The sequence below is a fragment of the Lonchura striata genome, chromosome 14 (genome assembly GCF_046129695.1).
Source record: "Lonchura striata isolate bLonStr1 chromosome 14, bLonStr1.mat, whole genome shotgun sequence".
NCBI lineage: Eukaryota > Metazoa > Chordata > Aves > Passeriformes > Estrildidae > Lonchura > Lonchura striata.
Genome location: NC_134616.1, coordinates 12082190 through 12098132, shown reverse-complemented (window position 1 = coordinate 12098132; position 15943 = coordinate 12082190). Strand labels below are relative to the sequence as shown.

At 43.6% G+C, this 15943-nt stretch overlaps 1 protein-coding gene across 2 annotated transcripts in view; it reads right to left on the bottom strand.

Moving 5' to 3' along the window:
- TBC1D8B (TBC1 domain family member 8B) overlaps positions 1–10707 on the bottom strand; it is a 28380-nt gene extending 17673 nt beyond the window's left edge. The window contains exons 1-5 of one of the 2 annotated variants that reach the window (XM_021547743.3): positions 10502–10707; positions 5000–5110; positions 2785–2903; positions 1958–2183; positions 805–1045 (exon numbers count right to left, since the gene is read on the bottom strand). In XM_021547743.3, the coding sequence (XP_021403418.2) occupies positions 805–1045; positions 1958–2183; positions 2785–2903; positions 5000–5110; positions 10502–10631 (827 nt within the window). In that variant the 5' untranslated portion in view covers positions 10632–10707. Of the gene's footprint in view, positions 1–804; positions 1046–1957; positions 2184–2784; positions 2904–4947; positions 5111–10501 lie in introns of both variants that reach the window. The other variant, XM_077786554.1, reaches the window with a different exon arrangement.
- Positions 10708–15943: the final 5236 nt, after the last annotated feature.

Sequence of the window (15943 nt, the reverse complement as noted above, 5' to 3'; positions counted from 1 at the left end):
CCACACTTACCTGTACATCCACTTAACAAAATATTTAATACATCACTAAACAAGACCAGATTCAATAATGTTCTTACACAGTAGAGCACAACAGGGCCTACAGGTAGTGCAGAAAAGATACTAATAGCATTATGTGCTCTGTCTCCCCACACACCAGAATAATCCATTTAAAACTAGAACAAGTTTTGCCTTGACAGAAGGTTAATTAGCTAAAAATATAGCACATGTTGTAAACATCTGCCAGGGGCTAATTTTTCACAGATAACTACAGCCAGATACAGTATTTTAGTCGTAGAGCAGCATCCCTTTCCAGCATTGCTACCAAACTGAGGAATGAAAGGAAAAGGAAGGACCTTAACCATTAAGTTACTGGTGTTCATGTCTTTCCCACCACCCAAAATAATGCTGTACCTCAGGAAAGCCATGTCTATTAAATGGTTTCTTCCCTACCTTACCATTCCTCATCAGCTATCTCTGAAGACACTGTAGCTCTAATCTGAATTTTCTAATCCTAAATGCTGCAAGAACACCTTTTCAAAATTCACACTAATATAAACCTTTTAGTTGGAAAATCAGCACTGAAGATTTGATCACCTCTTGCCTTCACACAGACTTTGGATCCTTACAAGTAACAACAAATTACAATGTCTCACATGGCTTTGGTCCAACATTTTAATGATACACTTGGTTAAGAAAATACCAGCTTTGCTAATATTTACAGTCTCCTTGAGACAAGGATTCTCTTCCTCTTTTGCCTAAACAAATACTGGACCCAGAACAGATAAACTATAAGCAATGCATTACCTCTTGGTGATCTGCAGAGGGTCGTGAAGTACTGGATCATTCTCAAATGTCTCCTTGTCAAAAAGCCTTCTAACTGCATAGTTTGCCAGCTGCTCCATGAGAAGGAATGTTTCACTAATGTGCAAAAACATGGAAAAATAATGATCTTCCCCATGGGAGCACACATGAATGCTCTCTGTCAGAATCACATTGGAAGTTTTCTCAAGCTTTGATATTTCATCCCAGGAGATAATAAGTTTTACTGAAAATAAAAGGGTAAGGACATGTGAGTCAGTTCTCAATATCTGCCTGTATTAAAGTATTAAAAAAGAAATGCAGCAGCTCTAATAAAGTGTATTTAAACAACATAGTGAACTGATAACACACTTGGAAAGGACTACACACTAATAAGCACAAAATGTATTCTCTTCATATTTCCTAAAAATTAATTCCATTGGAAAGAATTTCATAGAAAAACATTAAAACACAGACCATGTATGACAACACAAGCTGATGTCACCTCTTCCGTGCTCTTATGTGAAACTGCAAACACCAAACACTATCATACAAACCAACCCCCTTCAACAGGTCACCAATAGGGCTTTTTAAATTAAATCCATCATGTATTGGCATGTAGAGGAACTGTGACCTGTAGCCAAGGCATTTCTTAATACAGATCAAAATCAGCTTTGAAAGGATCCTATTTTCTGTATGTTTTCCATTTTTCATGTAAATACATTTTTCATGTAAATATAGCACACACTATTAGAGACATTTGTTTGGGCATTTCAAACTAATGTTACACAGGGAAAAAAAGAGTTATGTGCAGTTATCACCAGTGTGTAGTGCACCCATGTGAAATATTAAGCCTGTGTGTGAAGAAATAACTGTAATCCTCATAGAGTTAATATTGCAACATGAACTAAGATGATGGACAACTTTTAGCTACAGTCAGCTTCTGGAAGTCTGCCTTCTCTCTAAAGCTTGAATTAAGGAAGCATAATAATGGATATTGAGTAGCATGTTACACAAATGTATGCATTTCTGCTCATGTCTGTGGACATCTGCTCACATGGCATAATAGCTCTCTTAGCACACAGGAAGAATTCCTCCTAATCTGAAAGATGAGCAATGAAGAATGAAGGGACACAGCTCAGCATCAAGGCTTACTTACTTTCTGCTCCAAGCAAAAACGAGTAGAAGCTAAGGAAGTTGGTACTAAGATACAGCCATCCCTGACAGGGCACTCTGCCCTTCCAGTAACTGCACGAGTAGTAGGTAATCAACTTCTCCTGCTCTGGTAATCCAAAACACTTCTCAAACTTCATAAGACCTTCACGAAACTTCTCAGGATCATCTTCTCTTACAAAAGAATCTTTTCCCTCTTCAGCAATCAAACCCTACAATAAAAAATCACATTACTTTATGTATGTGCCCATGTGGGTGGCTGTCATAGATGCACCTGCATGCACAGAACACAGCTCCTGTTCTCCCAACAGCAGAGTAAGTTTTAGAAGGGGAACTAGAGTCTGAGGATCAAATCATAGGTCACAAATAAAATGTGCTGTTTCAGACTCATCCACCAAGTCTCTGACACAGCTTAGGCAAGACACACATTCCTGTGTCTCCTCTTCTGAAACAAACATATTTTATTCACTTAATCCCAAGAGTTCCTGAGAGCAAATAAAGGGGGAAAAAAAATAGAACATATACTTCCCAGGCACTGTCAAACTTAATGTGAAATAATTTATCAACAGTCTTAGACCACTATCTAAAGGCATTTGATGTATCATTTATTAGGTGAAGTTTACGTCCAACAATCTTAGTTGTGGGGCAGAGACACAGGAACAATGGCACATGTTAAAGTGAACAGTCATACTCCTCAATCAGAATAGGCAGCATTACAATGCTGTCCTGGAATATTCTACAGAGAATGTATTATTTGTGTACAGTAGAAGGAAAAGGAATACTTAGCCTTTCCCAATTATGCCTGTTACTTACTCTTATCTTTCCCTGGACAAAGCTCGTAATGTCTTCATTTGAATCAAACACTGATAAAGTCTTCATAACATTGTGTTCTAACCACTCCCAATGTTCTGTTATTTCTTCTCTGCTGGATCCTATTGAAAAAGAAAGTATTACTTTAAATTAGGACAGACTTCAATCATTTCACCAAAACTATTCATCAAGAGAATACTTAGTAAATTCCCGAGTCACAGAGCAATTTAGATACACAAGTCAAAATCACAAGTCTTAAATTTCTTGTTACCTCTTGTGAACACTGAAAACGTATTCAGTGTACATGAAACATATGCACTGCTGTGTTTTTATCTTTCAAGTCCTTTATGCAGCTCTATTTCTGGCCATTAATTCCAAAAGCATCTCAGCTTTGTCAACGTTATGTGGCTCAGTGCTGAAGCCTGAGTCGGACTGACAGTTCCGTCCTGTCAGCAGCACCTCCCCAACACAGGCAGCACAGCACCACTGCAACACTCCCAGTTTAACAGCCCAGAATGTGGGAAATGTGAGACCAAACCCATGAGGCTCAGCAGGAAATTAAATCTCTGCCTTTGATATCCTCAGCTTTGATCACTGGCCCACAACAGTTTCCAGAGCAGAACTTCAAGACTAAGGCCTGCTGTGCAAAATCCCTTACACATGTGAGGACGTAAAGCAAACTTCACTGGAACCAGGGAGGCAGCAAGGACTGAGATGCCATGAGTGAAAACACAGGGTTTCAGCAAATTCAAAACAGAGTCAGTGCTTTAAAGACTGTGATTCCCCATCAGATGCTGGGGGACAGGGAGAGTGAAAGAACTTACATAGGTTTGAAGAAAGGCATTCTAGAATATAAATTAACTGGCAGCTTCATCATCCACAAGAATACTTACCTATCAGAGCAGGCAGTGCGAGCACACTGTTGATACCCTCAAGCAAGAACATACTTTAAACAATTGCTTTATTCTCAGCTTACTTTCTAAAGGGTAATTAACCAACGTGCATTGGACTCCACGGAATTAAAGTGGCCTTGTGAATGAGTAGAAATTGCTCTAAATATAGTTAAATAATCAGGCTGTATTTGCTGGGTGGATTTGTGGCAAGACTTAAATTATATGAAGAGTAATTAACATTTACATTGCAAAAGTAATTGTTTTTCTCAGACTACACATGTAGGACAATTATTTGAGTTGCAGTGTGAATCAGAGGCAAAGAGGTCACCCAGAAATAATGAAACTTTTTTTGTATTGTTTAAATGGTTTAGGAGCACTGTTTCAGACCCTTAATATGTATGTAACAACAGGAACAAAGTGTCATCCCTTCAATTTCTTCACAGAAGAAACAATCTAACACGATTAGGACAATTATATTATGTAGCTTTCTGTTGTAAAGCATATATATGCAGCACAGAATCTATATAAATTCAGTTCTAAAACAAAGATTACACTTTGTATTTTCCCAAGGCCTGACCTGATTGCAGTAGAATTCCCTGGAGTACACTTCCAACATACATATTAAAGTACTTTTTTGATAGCCTGTCACCAGGTCTGACTTCTTCAGAAGTGGCCCTGAAATGTTATTTATTGTCAATTCACAAACTGTTCAAATTCTTTAAGGCTGCCCTTTTAAAGTGACATGCAATTATATTAAATTAAAATTACAAGAACAAATCTGTATTTACTTTTCCATTCCATACTGATTAATAACACAACATGAGAAAGAAATAGAACTTATACTAAAAGAGCAACAGACACAAGGAAGAATTTAGTGACCATGACTGTGAACTTGCATGTTTTAACATTTAGAGACAAAAAAAAGTAAACAAAAATATTAGGATAAGCATCTACTGTTAGTCCTACCTACAGAACACTTTGGAATAAGATGATTTTGGGAGTCCATCCTGAACTGTGTCAAGTTATCCTTGCACCTTACAAAAGAAAAGATTGTGCCTCTGTCACTGTAACAGTGCCCAAAGGCTTTGGTACCTGAAGGGCTCCTGCAGAAAGGCAATCAGAAGGTGTGATAGAAAGAGTCCATAGATCTATTCTGAAAAACTGGAACCACACTCTGCTGTCAAGCTCAGGCTTCCAAACGCTTCTTAACCATTTAGAAGTCATGAGAATGAGTAATGATGTGAGAGGATTAAGCCAAAAATGGATGCCATACTTTGCACCCTCCTTTCCACTGAGTGGGCTGGCTGGCAGAGCACAGAACGTACCACAGGCGATGGACCAGTAGACCTGGGAGTCGGGGGTCTGGTGCAGGATGCGGAACGGGGCGACTTTCGACGTGGAGTCCAACACTGCATCCAGCGTTCCCACAAGGAGACCTGTTGTGTCCAAGAAAATGTACACAGCACAGTGAAAGTCCAGTTTTGAAATGCACACTCCCCTCTGATTCACTTCTTGGGGAACAGGAATGCTGCCCAAGTAAGGACTAATGAACTCTGAGAAAATAAGAAGCACAATTGAGAAGAGCACAAAGTATTCCCAGAGGAACTTCTTTGGGATGTGATATTTTGATCCAGTAAAAGCCACGAGGCACAAATGAGAGTGAAGAAGTTTCTTGAGATGGCCCCTGTGGAAGTGACAGCCATGCAGAATGTGAAACCAGAGCAAACCAGAAATGGAACAAGGCAGTCCCAGCCTTCAGTGAGCACAACCAGTAACTGCACTACCTCTTAATTAGTCATTTATTGTTGTTCTGTTTTCCAGGCACAGGAAAGAGCCCTTGCACACCATAATTGGCTGTCACCTCCCTGACACTAAGTACTGAATTAGCTCCCATTAAATAGAGTTCAGATGAAAATATACTCATTTCACTAAAAAGACAAACTTCATCTTTCCAGAACAAGGACAAAAACATTGTCTGGGAAAATGAGGGTGCATTTCATAATGACTCAAAATCATTCTCTCTCACTGTGCAGTAATAAAGAAATTAGCTCAGATACTTAACTGATACTTTAAAATCTAAAAATCAGGAAATTATAAAAGAAGAAAAATCAGTACTGAAGAAACAATTGAAACTTTTGGTTCCTGATGCACCATAAAATCTTTTCTTGTTACAACAGAAACGAAAATACTATCAACAGGATCTTATGCTTCTTTCCTGCATTTTTTATGTTTGCACCCTTATAACATTGCCACAGAAATAGAAAATTCAATTGAAGCAAAGTTACCAAAGCAATCACACTGGACTCTTAGTCTCCTACAGAAGAACAGAAAAATAAGAGATGAGATTACCCAAAAAAATCATAACACAATTACACAATTACTCAAAGAGCTGCTGTAAAGTCTATTTCAGAAACCTGTTGAGATCATGGAGGCAAAGCATTCCCAATAAATGTCAGTAGAGAGCTGGAATACAAAACTAACACAGCCCTTATAGAACCTTTATATCTTTAAATATGTTTAACATTCCCTGTTTAACAGAAAATTATTTTTTTTATTTCGGTTTTTAATATTCTGTAGAAGCACTAGATTTAGACAACTCCAAATGCATCCCTCAAAAGTTATTTTGGAATTTTTAGGTCGGCTGCTTTGGTACTTTGGGTTTCAGTTTCTTTCCATTAACTATCTCCCAAATTCTGAAAAATAGAAATTGTGAAAGAATAAAAGGAAACAAAATAAAGCAGAACTTATAAGTCTAGACACTCATCCTCAGAGCATGTTTCTCCTGAGGATACACTTTCAGCATAGAGCCTGTGGGACTACCTCACTGTGGCTATTCAAGTTTCAAATGTTTTTGCTTCTCCTCAAAAACATGGAAGTAAATAATTACAACAAAGCACCAAAAAAAAAAAAAAAAAAAAGCAAGAAAAACAAAACAAAAACAAACCTCACAACCAGTGCAGTATATTACATCTCTAGTCTTGTCTGCAATTAACAGATTGTAAATTGCTGTTGGAAAGTAAATTATTTTGTAGTTCCTGACTGAAGACAGACATTGAATAAGTAACAACATTTATGTCTGTTTAAGCAGCTTTTGCTTACTGAATGAGTCATGACACTGAGCTGATCTCAAAGATGGCTTTGCTTCAGCAAACATTTCATTATTTAATTCAAAAATCTCTTAATAACATTTTCTGTTATAATATACAGTACAAGGATATTATTCACCATTTATAAGGCTAGCTCAGCTAGCCTTATGGTTACCACAGTGCACTAGAAAGCAGCACTCCTGAAAATGCCATCACAGCTCCTGTCTCCTTGGAAGGTCATCAGATTTTAGACACAATGAACTGTACCAAATGAGTATCCATCACCTCAGCATTGCCACAAGTCATGAATGGATCCAGATCACAGGTTTGAGCTTAAGGCAATAAACAGTACAGTACAAACTAATTCCATGGCTATGGCCACTGCCATAACTGTGAGGAACAAGCAGAGGCTCACTCATCTTTCCATCCTAGTCCTGAAAGTCCTCCACTGCCAATGTTTGTGATACTGCATTATTGGTCAGGGGTGCTATACCCTCAAGTTCTTGTGTGTCTCTCCCCAAGCACTCTCTTGGATTGCCACTTCCCAATGGGACAATTTACAGACACAACTAATACTTGAACATTGTTCCTTCTGTCAGATGTCAGAGAAGGAAAATTTCCCCACAGGCCCCATCCCTGCCCAGCTCTGTCTGCCCTTGTCCCAAGCCCCTGTGCATGCAAGCCAGCCAGCAATGGCCCACTCAACAAGCCACAGCTTTTAAACAGTGGAAACACCAGCAGGAGGGGCCTTTCACAGATTTGGGATGGCACCAATTGCCACAGGAGATCCAGGACATGGAGAGTCACAGGTTTTCCCCACCTTTCTGAGCATGGCACAGGGAAGGCTAGTTCCAACAATATATTTATTTCACTGATAAGTTTTTCTCCTCTCACAGTTGCATTTTACTTATCTTTCTCAAGCAGAAAGAGGCAAATTGAAACAGCAGAAGCAGGAAATAAGCTATTGGTTTGTTAAAATTTCAGCTGGAAATTTATGAAAGCTTGGAATTTTATGACACCAAATACTCATTTGCATCACTACTCCCAGTGTAGCCATCTCCTAATCAAGGTCCTTCCTAAACTAGAACCAAAGCTAGACCTCTTTGATCAGCATGCTTAATCTCACTAGACCTTAGTTACAGCACATGTATTCACAACTATATTCTTACCCATCCACTCTGGAAAGCCTGATCAGCTCTCCCAGAGTGGCTCTACAGGAGACAGAACAACCAGAGGACATGGTGACACGGTTGCATTGTCAGCCAAGACACTTTGGGACAGCCCACTGTACGACCAATCACCCAGTGGAGCACCACTCAGACAGGTTACAGCACCTGTACCCTTCAGGAGCTCTAAAACAGAGAAAGAAGTGTAAAGCTGGGCAGTACATATCTGCAGGGAGGGAGGCAGGGTGGACACAGCCAGCACAAGGTGTTTCTGGACCCGTTCACAAGACGTCCACACAACCAAACTCTGAAGTGTCGTGTGTGTGCACACAAGGCAGAACAGCTCCCTGTGTCATCTACAAACTGGTCCTGCCCCGGTCAGCCCAGAGGGGTCCTACAAACAAATCCAACTGCAGCCTTCATGCTATTCCTAGGACAGCACCAGAATTCCCAGCCTTCCTCCAGGTAAGCACCTCTGTTGACATCTACCTTTTGCTCCTTTGTCTGTACCTTTCTCCAGGTACTGGCTGCTTCCTCAAAGTTTCCCTCCTTAAAGCCTGTCTTGCCAACTGTACTCCTGTATTTTTGGGAATCCTTTGTCACGTCCCCATTAGTGCTATTCAAACCCTGCAGCACCACCCATTTTTGTTTTCACTCCTGCCCAGAGGCATTGTCCCTCTCTTCCCATGACTCATCTTGCACTGCTGCCTCCCTCTTTCACTCCTGCCTCCGTCCATCAGTGCTGCCAGTCACCTCGGGCCTTGTCTCACCAGCTGTAAAACACTCTTCACGAGAACAGGATTGTACATTTGGGATGATTTCATAACACAGCAGCTGTGCTTTCCTTTTTCCTAAAGAAATGCTAATTTTCTGAAGTGACATGCAGCAATATCAAATTAATGCTGGCTTATACCTAGGAGGTTTGAATATTTCCAAACCTGCAAACAAAATTTAAGTGCATTTTTCAGAACTGTCTTGTTAATCTTTCTTAATCACAATTTTAATTCAAGAATACCTCAATCCTTTTGTTTCTGTCCAGGGAAAAACATAACTTGCACAGAAGAATATGTAAGAATTTACAAGAAAAGTTACAGAAATAATATGTGCAATGCCACATCCAAAAAAGCATACTACAGCACTTATCCCATCCAAGTGTTTTTCCCACACTGTCAACAACCTTCAAGAACAGGAGAGCAGTTACAGAAGCCTCACCCTCACCAAAACCCAAAGGGCACTTGGAGGGCCCAGCTGTCTATCCAGCTATAAGCCTATGAGGAGGTTTTCAAAAGAACAATTTACTCCAGTTCTCATTGTTCCACTTTAATCACAGTCCTTAAATGAATTTTATCATGCAGAAAGTCAACCTTCATAGCAACGTGGTTTCCTTGGCTTCCAAGTATATCAAGGTAGAAAACAAGCCATCAAGCCTGATCCCCACAAGACTTTCAAGCTTGCAATACAGCACCCTTGGTTATAAGCCAAGGCCTGGCATTACCTATCTGCTTATAATACCATGATATGCATAGTAAACTGGGATTTTGGGATTATTTCTTTCACACTTTTCATGTGCCCTGCCAGTGGTTCAGATGCCAATGAAGAATGATCCACCTCCAGCTGCAAGGACCATTTCTATATCTGAAATTCACCAACCCGAAGTTTGAACCTTGTGGTTTTGTTCAGTAAAATTAATAAATGTTCCCACATGACAATTATGTTTTATGTTTAACATAGCATGCTTTAGGATGACACAAATTAGAGAGAGCCTAGAAAAGCTACAGGAATGCAAAACACTTGAGAACCACATCCCACTGAGGAATGACTTTATGGTGATTTCCTGTAGCATTTCTCCTTGACAGGGTCAATGACACCAGTCCATAAAGGAGTCAGTTCTAGTCAGAATAGCTGCCACTGTCACAGAGGTCTCAGCAGTAGCTGGGGCCACTGCAGTGCCTGATGATACAAGCAGGCAAGAATTATAAATAGAAACTCAGCTCCATACCGTGAAGTTCTCATGGAATAAAGTTTATTATACGATGGTCTATTTCCTGTCCCATCCCTCTGCCGCTTTCCTGACCCACCACAAGCCCCATCAAATCACATGCTTGCTTTGAAAACAAGCAATCCGAAATGCCTGAGCGGGAGCTCACCCCAAGCAGCCCCAGATGCAGAAAAAGGGATTTGAAATGAGCATCTTGCCCACAAAGCAAGGCAGATCAGCCGTTCTTCAGACGCGTCCGCTTGCCCCGGGCTGCCCAGGAGCCGCCCGGACCCCGCTGAGCAGAGGCTCCGCAGCCGTGCCGGGGCCGGGCTGCGCTGCCCGCTGCTCCGCGGCGAGCCGGGCACCGGAGCGCCCGCAGCCCAACCCGCCCGTGCCCCCCGTGCCCCCCGTGCCCTGCCGGCCCTGGGGCCGCGCTGCCCGGGGCAAGAAGGCGAGAACAGCCCCGGGAGAAACCCGGCAAGCCCGGGGCTCCAGCACCGGAGCGGGTCCCCTTCCTGCCCCTCCGGCGGGGAGTCCCGGCGCCGGCGGACCCCCGTCCTCCCGCTGCTGCCCCGCCCCGGCCCCACGGGGCAGTACCTGCCAGCCCGCCTCCGCCCTCCTCGCCATAGCCCCGCCGCCTCTGCAGCACGAAGTACTGGTTGGAGCGCTCCTGCACCCACAGCTTGAGGGCATTTTTCAGCAGCACCTCCTCGGGCTTCAGCCACATCGCGCGGCCCCTCACGGCACTGCGCTCCCAGCGCCGTGCCCGCTCCGCGCTGGCAGCCGCGGCGCCAGCCAGGGGAGGGCGGGCTCCCGGGGCATGCTGGGAGCTGGAGTCCTTGCCGCCAGGGGGCCGCGCTGCGCTGCTGTAATAGGACTACAACTCCCGTCGGCTGTGCGCTCCCCTGCCTCGGGACTACAGCTCCCGTCGGGCCCTGCGCGCCCCGTGCCGCGTGGCGGGGCGGGGCTGCCCCCTTAGCCCGGGCGGCCGCTTCCGCAAGAGGGCCGGGTGTCCCGGGCTGTGCGGTGTCCCGGAGTAGGGCTGGGGATCCCGGGCTGTGCGGTGTCCCGGAGCAGGGCTGGGGATCCCGGGCTGTGCGGTGTCCCGGAGTGAGGGCCGGGTGTCCCGGGCTGTGCGCTGTCCCGGAGCAGGGCTGGGGATCCCGGGCTGTGCGCTGTCCCGGAGCAGGGCTGGGGATCCCGGGCTGTGCGGCGTCCCGGAGTGAGGGCTGGGGATCCCGGGCTGTGCGGTGTCCCGGAGTGAGGACCAGGTGTCCCGGGCTGTGCGGTGTCCCGGAGCAGGGCCGGGTGTCCCGGGCTGTGCGGTGTCCCGGGCTGTGCGCTGTCCCGGGCTGTGCGGTGTCCCGGGCTGTGCGCTGTCCCGGGCTGTGCGCTGTCCCGGAGCAGGGCCGGCTGTCCCGGGCTGTGCGCTGTCCCGGAGCAGGGCCGGCTGTCCCGGGCTGTGCGCTGTCCCGGGCTGTGCGCTGTCCCGGGCTGTGCGCTGTCCCGGAGCAGGGCCGGCTGTCCCGGGCTGTGCGCTGTCCCGGGCTGTGCGCTGTCCCGGGCTGTGCGCTGTCCCGGAGCAGGGCCGCGGTTCCGAGTCCGGCTCTGTGCCCGGCAGGGCTCTCCGGCCGCCCCGCACACAGCGCCTCTGCTCCGTGCCCCAGGCGCGGCTGTGGCCGCTCTGCCCGTGGCTCACGTCCCGTTTGCCGTTCGGGCCGCACCTGACTCCATCTTCAGTCCACAGGGCAGACAAACGTCACTAGAGACGGGGTTTGGCGCCCAGGTGCGTTCTCCACTGCAGGCGGGGTTTGGGGTGCCGAGACAGGCTGGCAAAAAGCACCAAAAAACCTTCAGAGGGCTGGACGCCCCACTGCCTGCTCTGCTCCAGTGTCTGGTGCTGAGAACTTCCCAGAATTGCCATCTTTTCCCACCTCCATGTAAGATTCACTCCTGCTCCTAACACAATCTGTCACTCGGTACAAAAGGAGTGACTGGGTCTTCCTGTTTACCAAGAACTTCTGTGCACTTTCCTTAGCACTCTTATTTCCAGCATAATTGACCTTCCTACAATTTTCAAGGATAATGCTTTATTGATTGTGTGTCATACAAAAAAAATCAGCAGACAGTTGTTTAAATTCAGCCTCTGCTTTGAGCTTTTTCTAAAAAAAAATTATGCCCGTTATGCACTAATTGTACATTGCAACCCTGGCACTTTTGCTTTAGACTGCCTTCCTTCATGCTTTTCAATAGTACTTCATTACCAAAAACGCTGCTGCTAGCACTGGGCTATTTGTGAGCACAGGTTTTGCCAAGCAGTCACAGAAATTATTTGGCAATGCCCATCTACTTCCAGCTGCACAAGCAAGCACCCATGAGAGGACTAGTGTGCAAGCAGACCCAAGTGTGCAATCACATTTAACTCACAGGAAGCTTCAAAACTGGGTGAATTACACTGGCATGAGACTTTTTCTCCTTTTCTTTCAGTCACTCTTTGTACCACAGCAATAGAAGATGTAGAATTGAAGAGCTGTACTTTGGGGACTGAATCTAGATTTAACTATTACAATTATTTTACTTGTTTTTATAACAGAAAAGGAAGTAACAAATTTCTGGTGGTCTACCTTTACTAGAAAGGAAAAATAAAATAAAAGGCATTAGCCAGCAGATGGTAACTAACACAGATCAAACATTAAGGAGAGTCCCTGATACTGTGGCACACAGCAATTCATGAGGCAGTGTCTTCAATCCCCCACCTGAAGCCATGAGTAAGAGACATTGCTGGAGATTTACCAGCTGAACTGACTGAGTAATTCCTGCATGGATCCTGCTCCTCTAAGAGCATTCCCAGAGAGAGTGTTTACCATTTAATTTTCCCCAATTAGATAAACCCCTGGATACAGGAAATTAAGGACCTAACACAGATCTTCTAATTCTGATGCTAATATTAAGGAGAGATGCCCTTGGCGTTTCCTACCCAGAGCTTGCCTCTGGACACATTAGGACATGTGTTACTTGCTTATATAACATTCAAACTTTGTTAATTGGTTAATATTTAACAGTAAAATGCTACTGCTTGGAAAATGTCTGTTTTGTATTTCTCTCCATGTTTCAAAGTCTTGAATGTCTTTCTCTTTTCCAGTTCCCTCAGGCACTGGATTCTTAATCAAATACTGTTCAGATGCAGAGTGCTCCTCTATGGGCATGGAGGAATTTATTTATAGCCACTTGAAAACCTTCTTAATCAGTGCACAATCATGCTGCAGTGTAATCAATGCCTTCTACAGCAACACAGATCTATTTTGTGCTACAGAATTTTTCTTTTACTTACTCAAGACTTATCCTAGAAATTGTAAGTTACTTCCCTCAAATAACCATATCAAGATTATATAAATAAATAGCTAAATAAATAAATGTTGCCTTCACTCTGTATAACCAACAGCTGAACAACCACTGCAGAGTTCCTCTAGGAGTATTACATAATTTTTAGTTCACACTGCATGAATGCTGCAATTCGATTTCAGTTTTCTCTTGAAACCAAAATTAATTGCTGAAGCCAGTAGATTTTCTTTGATCTCTTCCAAACTGCAGGCATTTCACCCCTGCAGGAGAGGAGCCCAATTCACATCTGCACAGGAAAGGCATCAGTCTAACTTGAGTGAAAAGGCAGGGCTACCTTCTGTGCTGGTGTGTTAAACATGGAAAGAAATTACACTATATCACACGGGCAAGGTAGATGTCTTTATTTATTATGTCCAACTGTTAGGTCACTTGAGAAGTGCAGAATTTTCCCTCTGAAGACTGAGATGGACTATATGTCTCCATTTTATGTCAAGAGTCCAACTGCCCTTATGACTCAAAACTACTTTTATATGTTTGCAGCCCTCATCACAAGTCCTGCTTTTCCCTTTAAACAAAATTCTCATCTGAAACTATTTTTCTATAGGGATACCTGAAAATTTTCCTCAAGATGAGTAAATTGTATTATTTTGACTTGAAATTTAGAATGAAGCCCTGCTGTTGTAAAGTCTGATTTACAAGAAAGCACAATAATCCAGCACCAGGCAACAAGGCTTCCTCTCCTGCAGGATAAAAAAACTTTCCCAGTCCCCCTTTGAGAGCACACAAGTGTTTGACTGAAGTGTCTAGATCAGAGCATTCCTGAGGGAGAGGTAACTCCCTCCCTTTCCCTAAAGGAGTGAGTAAACACTTGGAGTGATGCCAGAGCCTGTTCAGTTTGCTCTTTGGGGACAGAAGAATTGACATGTCTGTGTGACTCAGTGGGAATATTAACACAGACAACAGGCAGACATTTTAGCAACTGCACCACTTGTGGGTTCATTATTTCCATTATCTTACACACGAGCTATAGCATATCTAGAGAAAACCCCAAAACTATTGCACAATAACAGCAGGTTTTTATTAATTTTCAGGAACAACCCTAGCCCCAGGCACATTCCTGTTGGCTTCTTGCTTAGAGGAAAGAGTGTGTCATGCCACAGCACATACACACACATAAACATATATACACATGACCCAGAGACATTCTAGCTCATGGCATCACCAAAAACAAGTGAACATTTTGCTGCACAGTCCCCTAAGTAGGGTTGGTAAAGACAGCTGCTATCCATGGAAACTTGGAAATACAAAAAAGTGTGAGAGTGGATCTTTGAAATTTCTTTAAGGCAGTCTGACAGCAACAGACCCAAATTTAGTATCAAGATAGTGTTCATGAAATTTACACTTTCATCTTTAAACCAAATCCCTTGCATAGCTACTAATTACAAACAAATCTGCACAGATAAGAACATGGCAGACTTGCAAGTCAAGCTACAAACCTGGAGAATATTTAAGTTCTGCCTAGCCGTAATGCACTTATTGCTCAGGTACTGACCCTGCATGTGTTCCTTTAGCAGTGATCACATTCGATATGAGAATCCCTCTGAAAATTTCCTTCTGAAATAAATCTCTCTCTGAAAAATAGCATAAGTGCCTCGAGCAAGCACACCCGCTAGAGAGATCACAAGGACATCCTCTGATCCTACAGATGACAGGTCCAGCAATGGGAGCTTCTGCACTCCCCCCAGTTCTCCACTAGTGCATTCCTTGAGAAAGGGCTGTGCATTCACATTGCCCTTAAAAATACAAGTACTGGGGGAAAGGCAGTTTTTTGCTCTTAAAAGGCAGTAAATGTGAAGCATGAATTCCACAAACAAAGCAACTCAAAAAAGTGCCTTTCAATGTATTGAATTGATCTGAATCCCTTCCCTTTTCCTTGAAATCTTGCTCCTATTGAACACAAAACTGGCAGATGATTTAATGAGACTGTATCCTCATAAGATTCTACTACATTGCAGCTTACACACCACAATAAGTTTATACCATCCTTGTGAAATGGAATGCAATGAAGTGATCAGGGCTTCAAATTTACTGCTTGGCTGTTCCTTTCACTGCTCTGCATTTCAGAGGTAGAATAAAAAGGCAATCACAGCAAATCACAGCTTCAGAGTGAAGTCTGATTATAGTCAGCTTTGCTGAGATTGGAGCTCAGAACCAACTGGTATTTTCTAGACAAGACTTGAACTGAGCTAAAAAGAAATACAAGACCTAACTGCTCCCAAACCAGCCAGAAGAGTAACAAGTTTTTACTGTATATCATAGTAGAAAGGACAAGTAATAATTTTTTTTTTTTTTTTTTTTTTGTCAAAGCAAACATAGACTTTGGAGTAACGAAGGGATGCTGAGCAACCTGACAAAGGAAAAGTGAGATGCAGCCAGTCTGGTCTGAAGTTCACATGGCAGACTGCCTTGTGCTGAACATGCCTACAAGCACAATTCAGCAGCTCACTGAGCACATCCTAAGGTGGCTGGATTTTCTGCACAGCTACTAGGTTTTAGCATCTCAATTTCAGCAACATGCACATGTTCAGTAACCGTAGCATCTTGCACATAACTAGCACTCCTTATTCCAGTTATTTTGAGCAAACACTGCTTCTTTTTGGCCTCCCAAAAGAAGCACGTTTTGAGGTTGTGGGACAG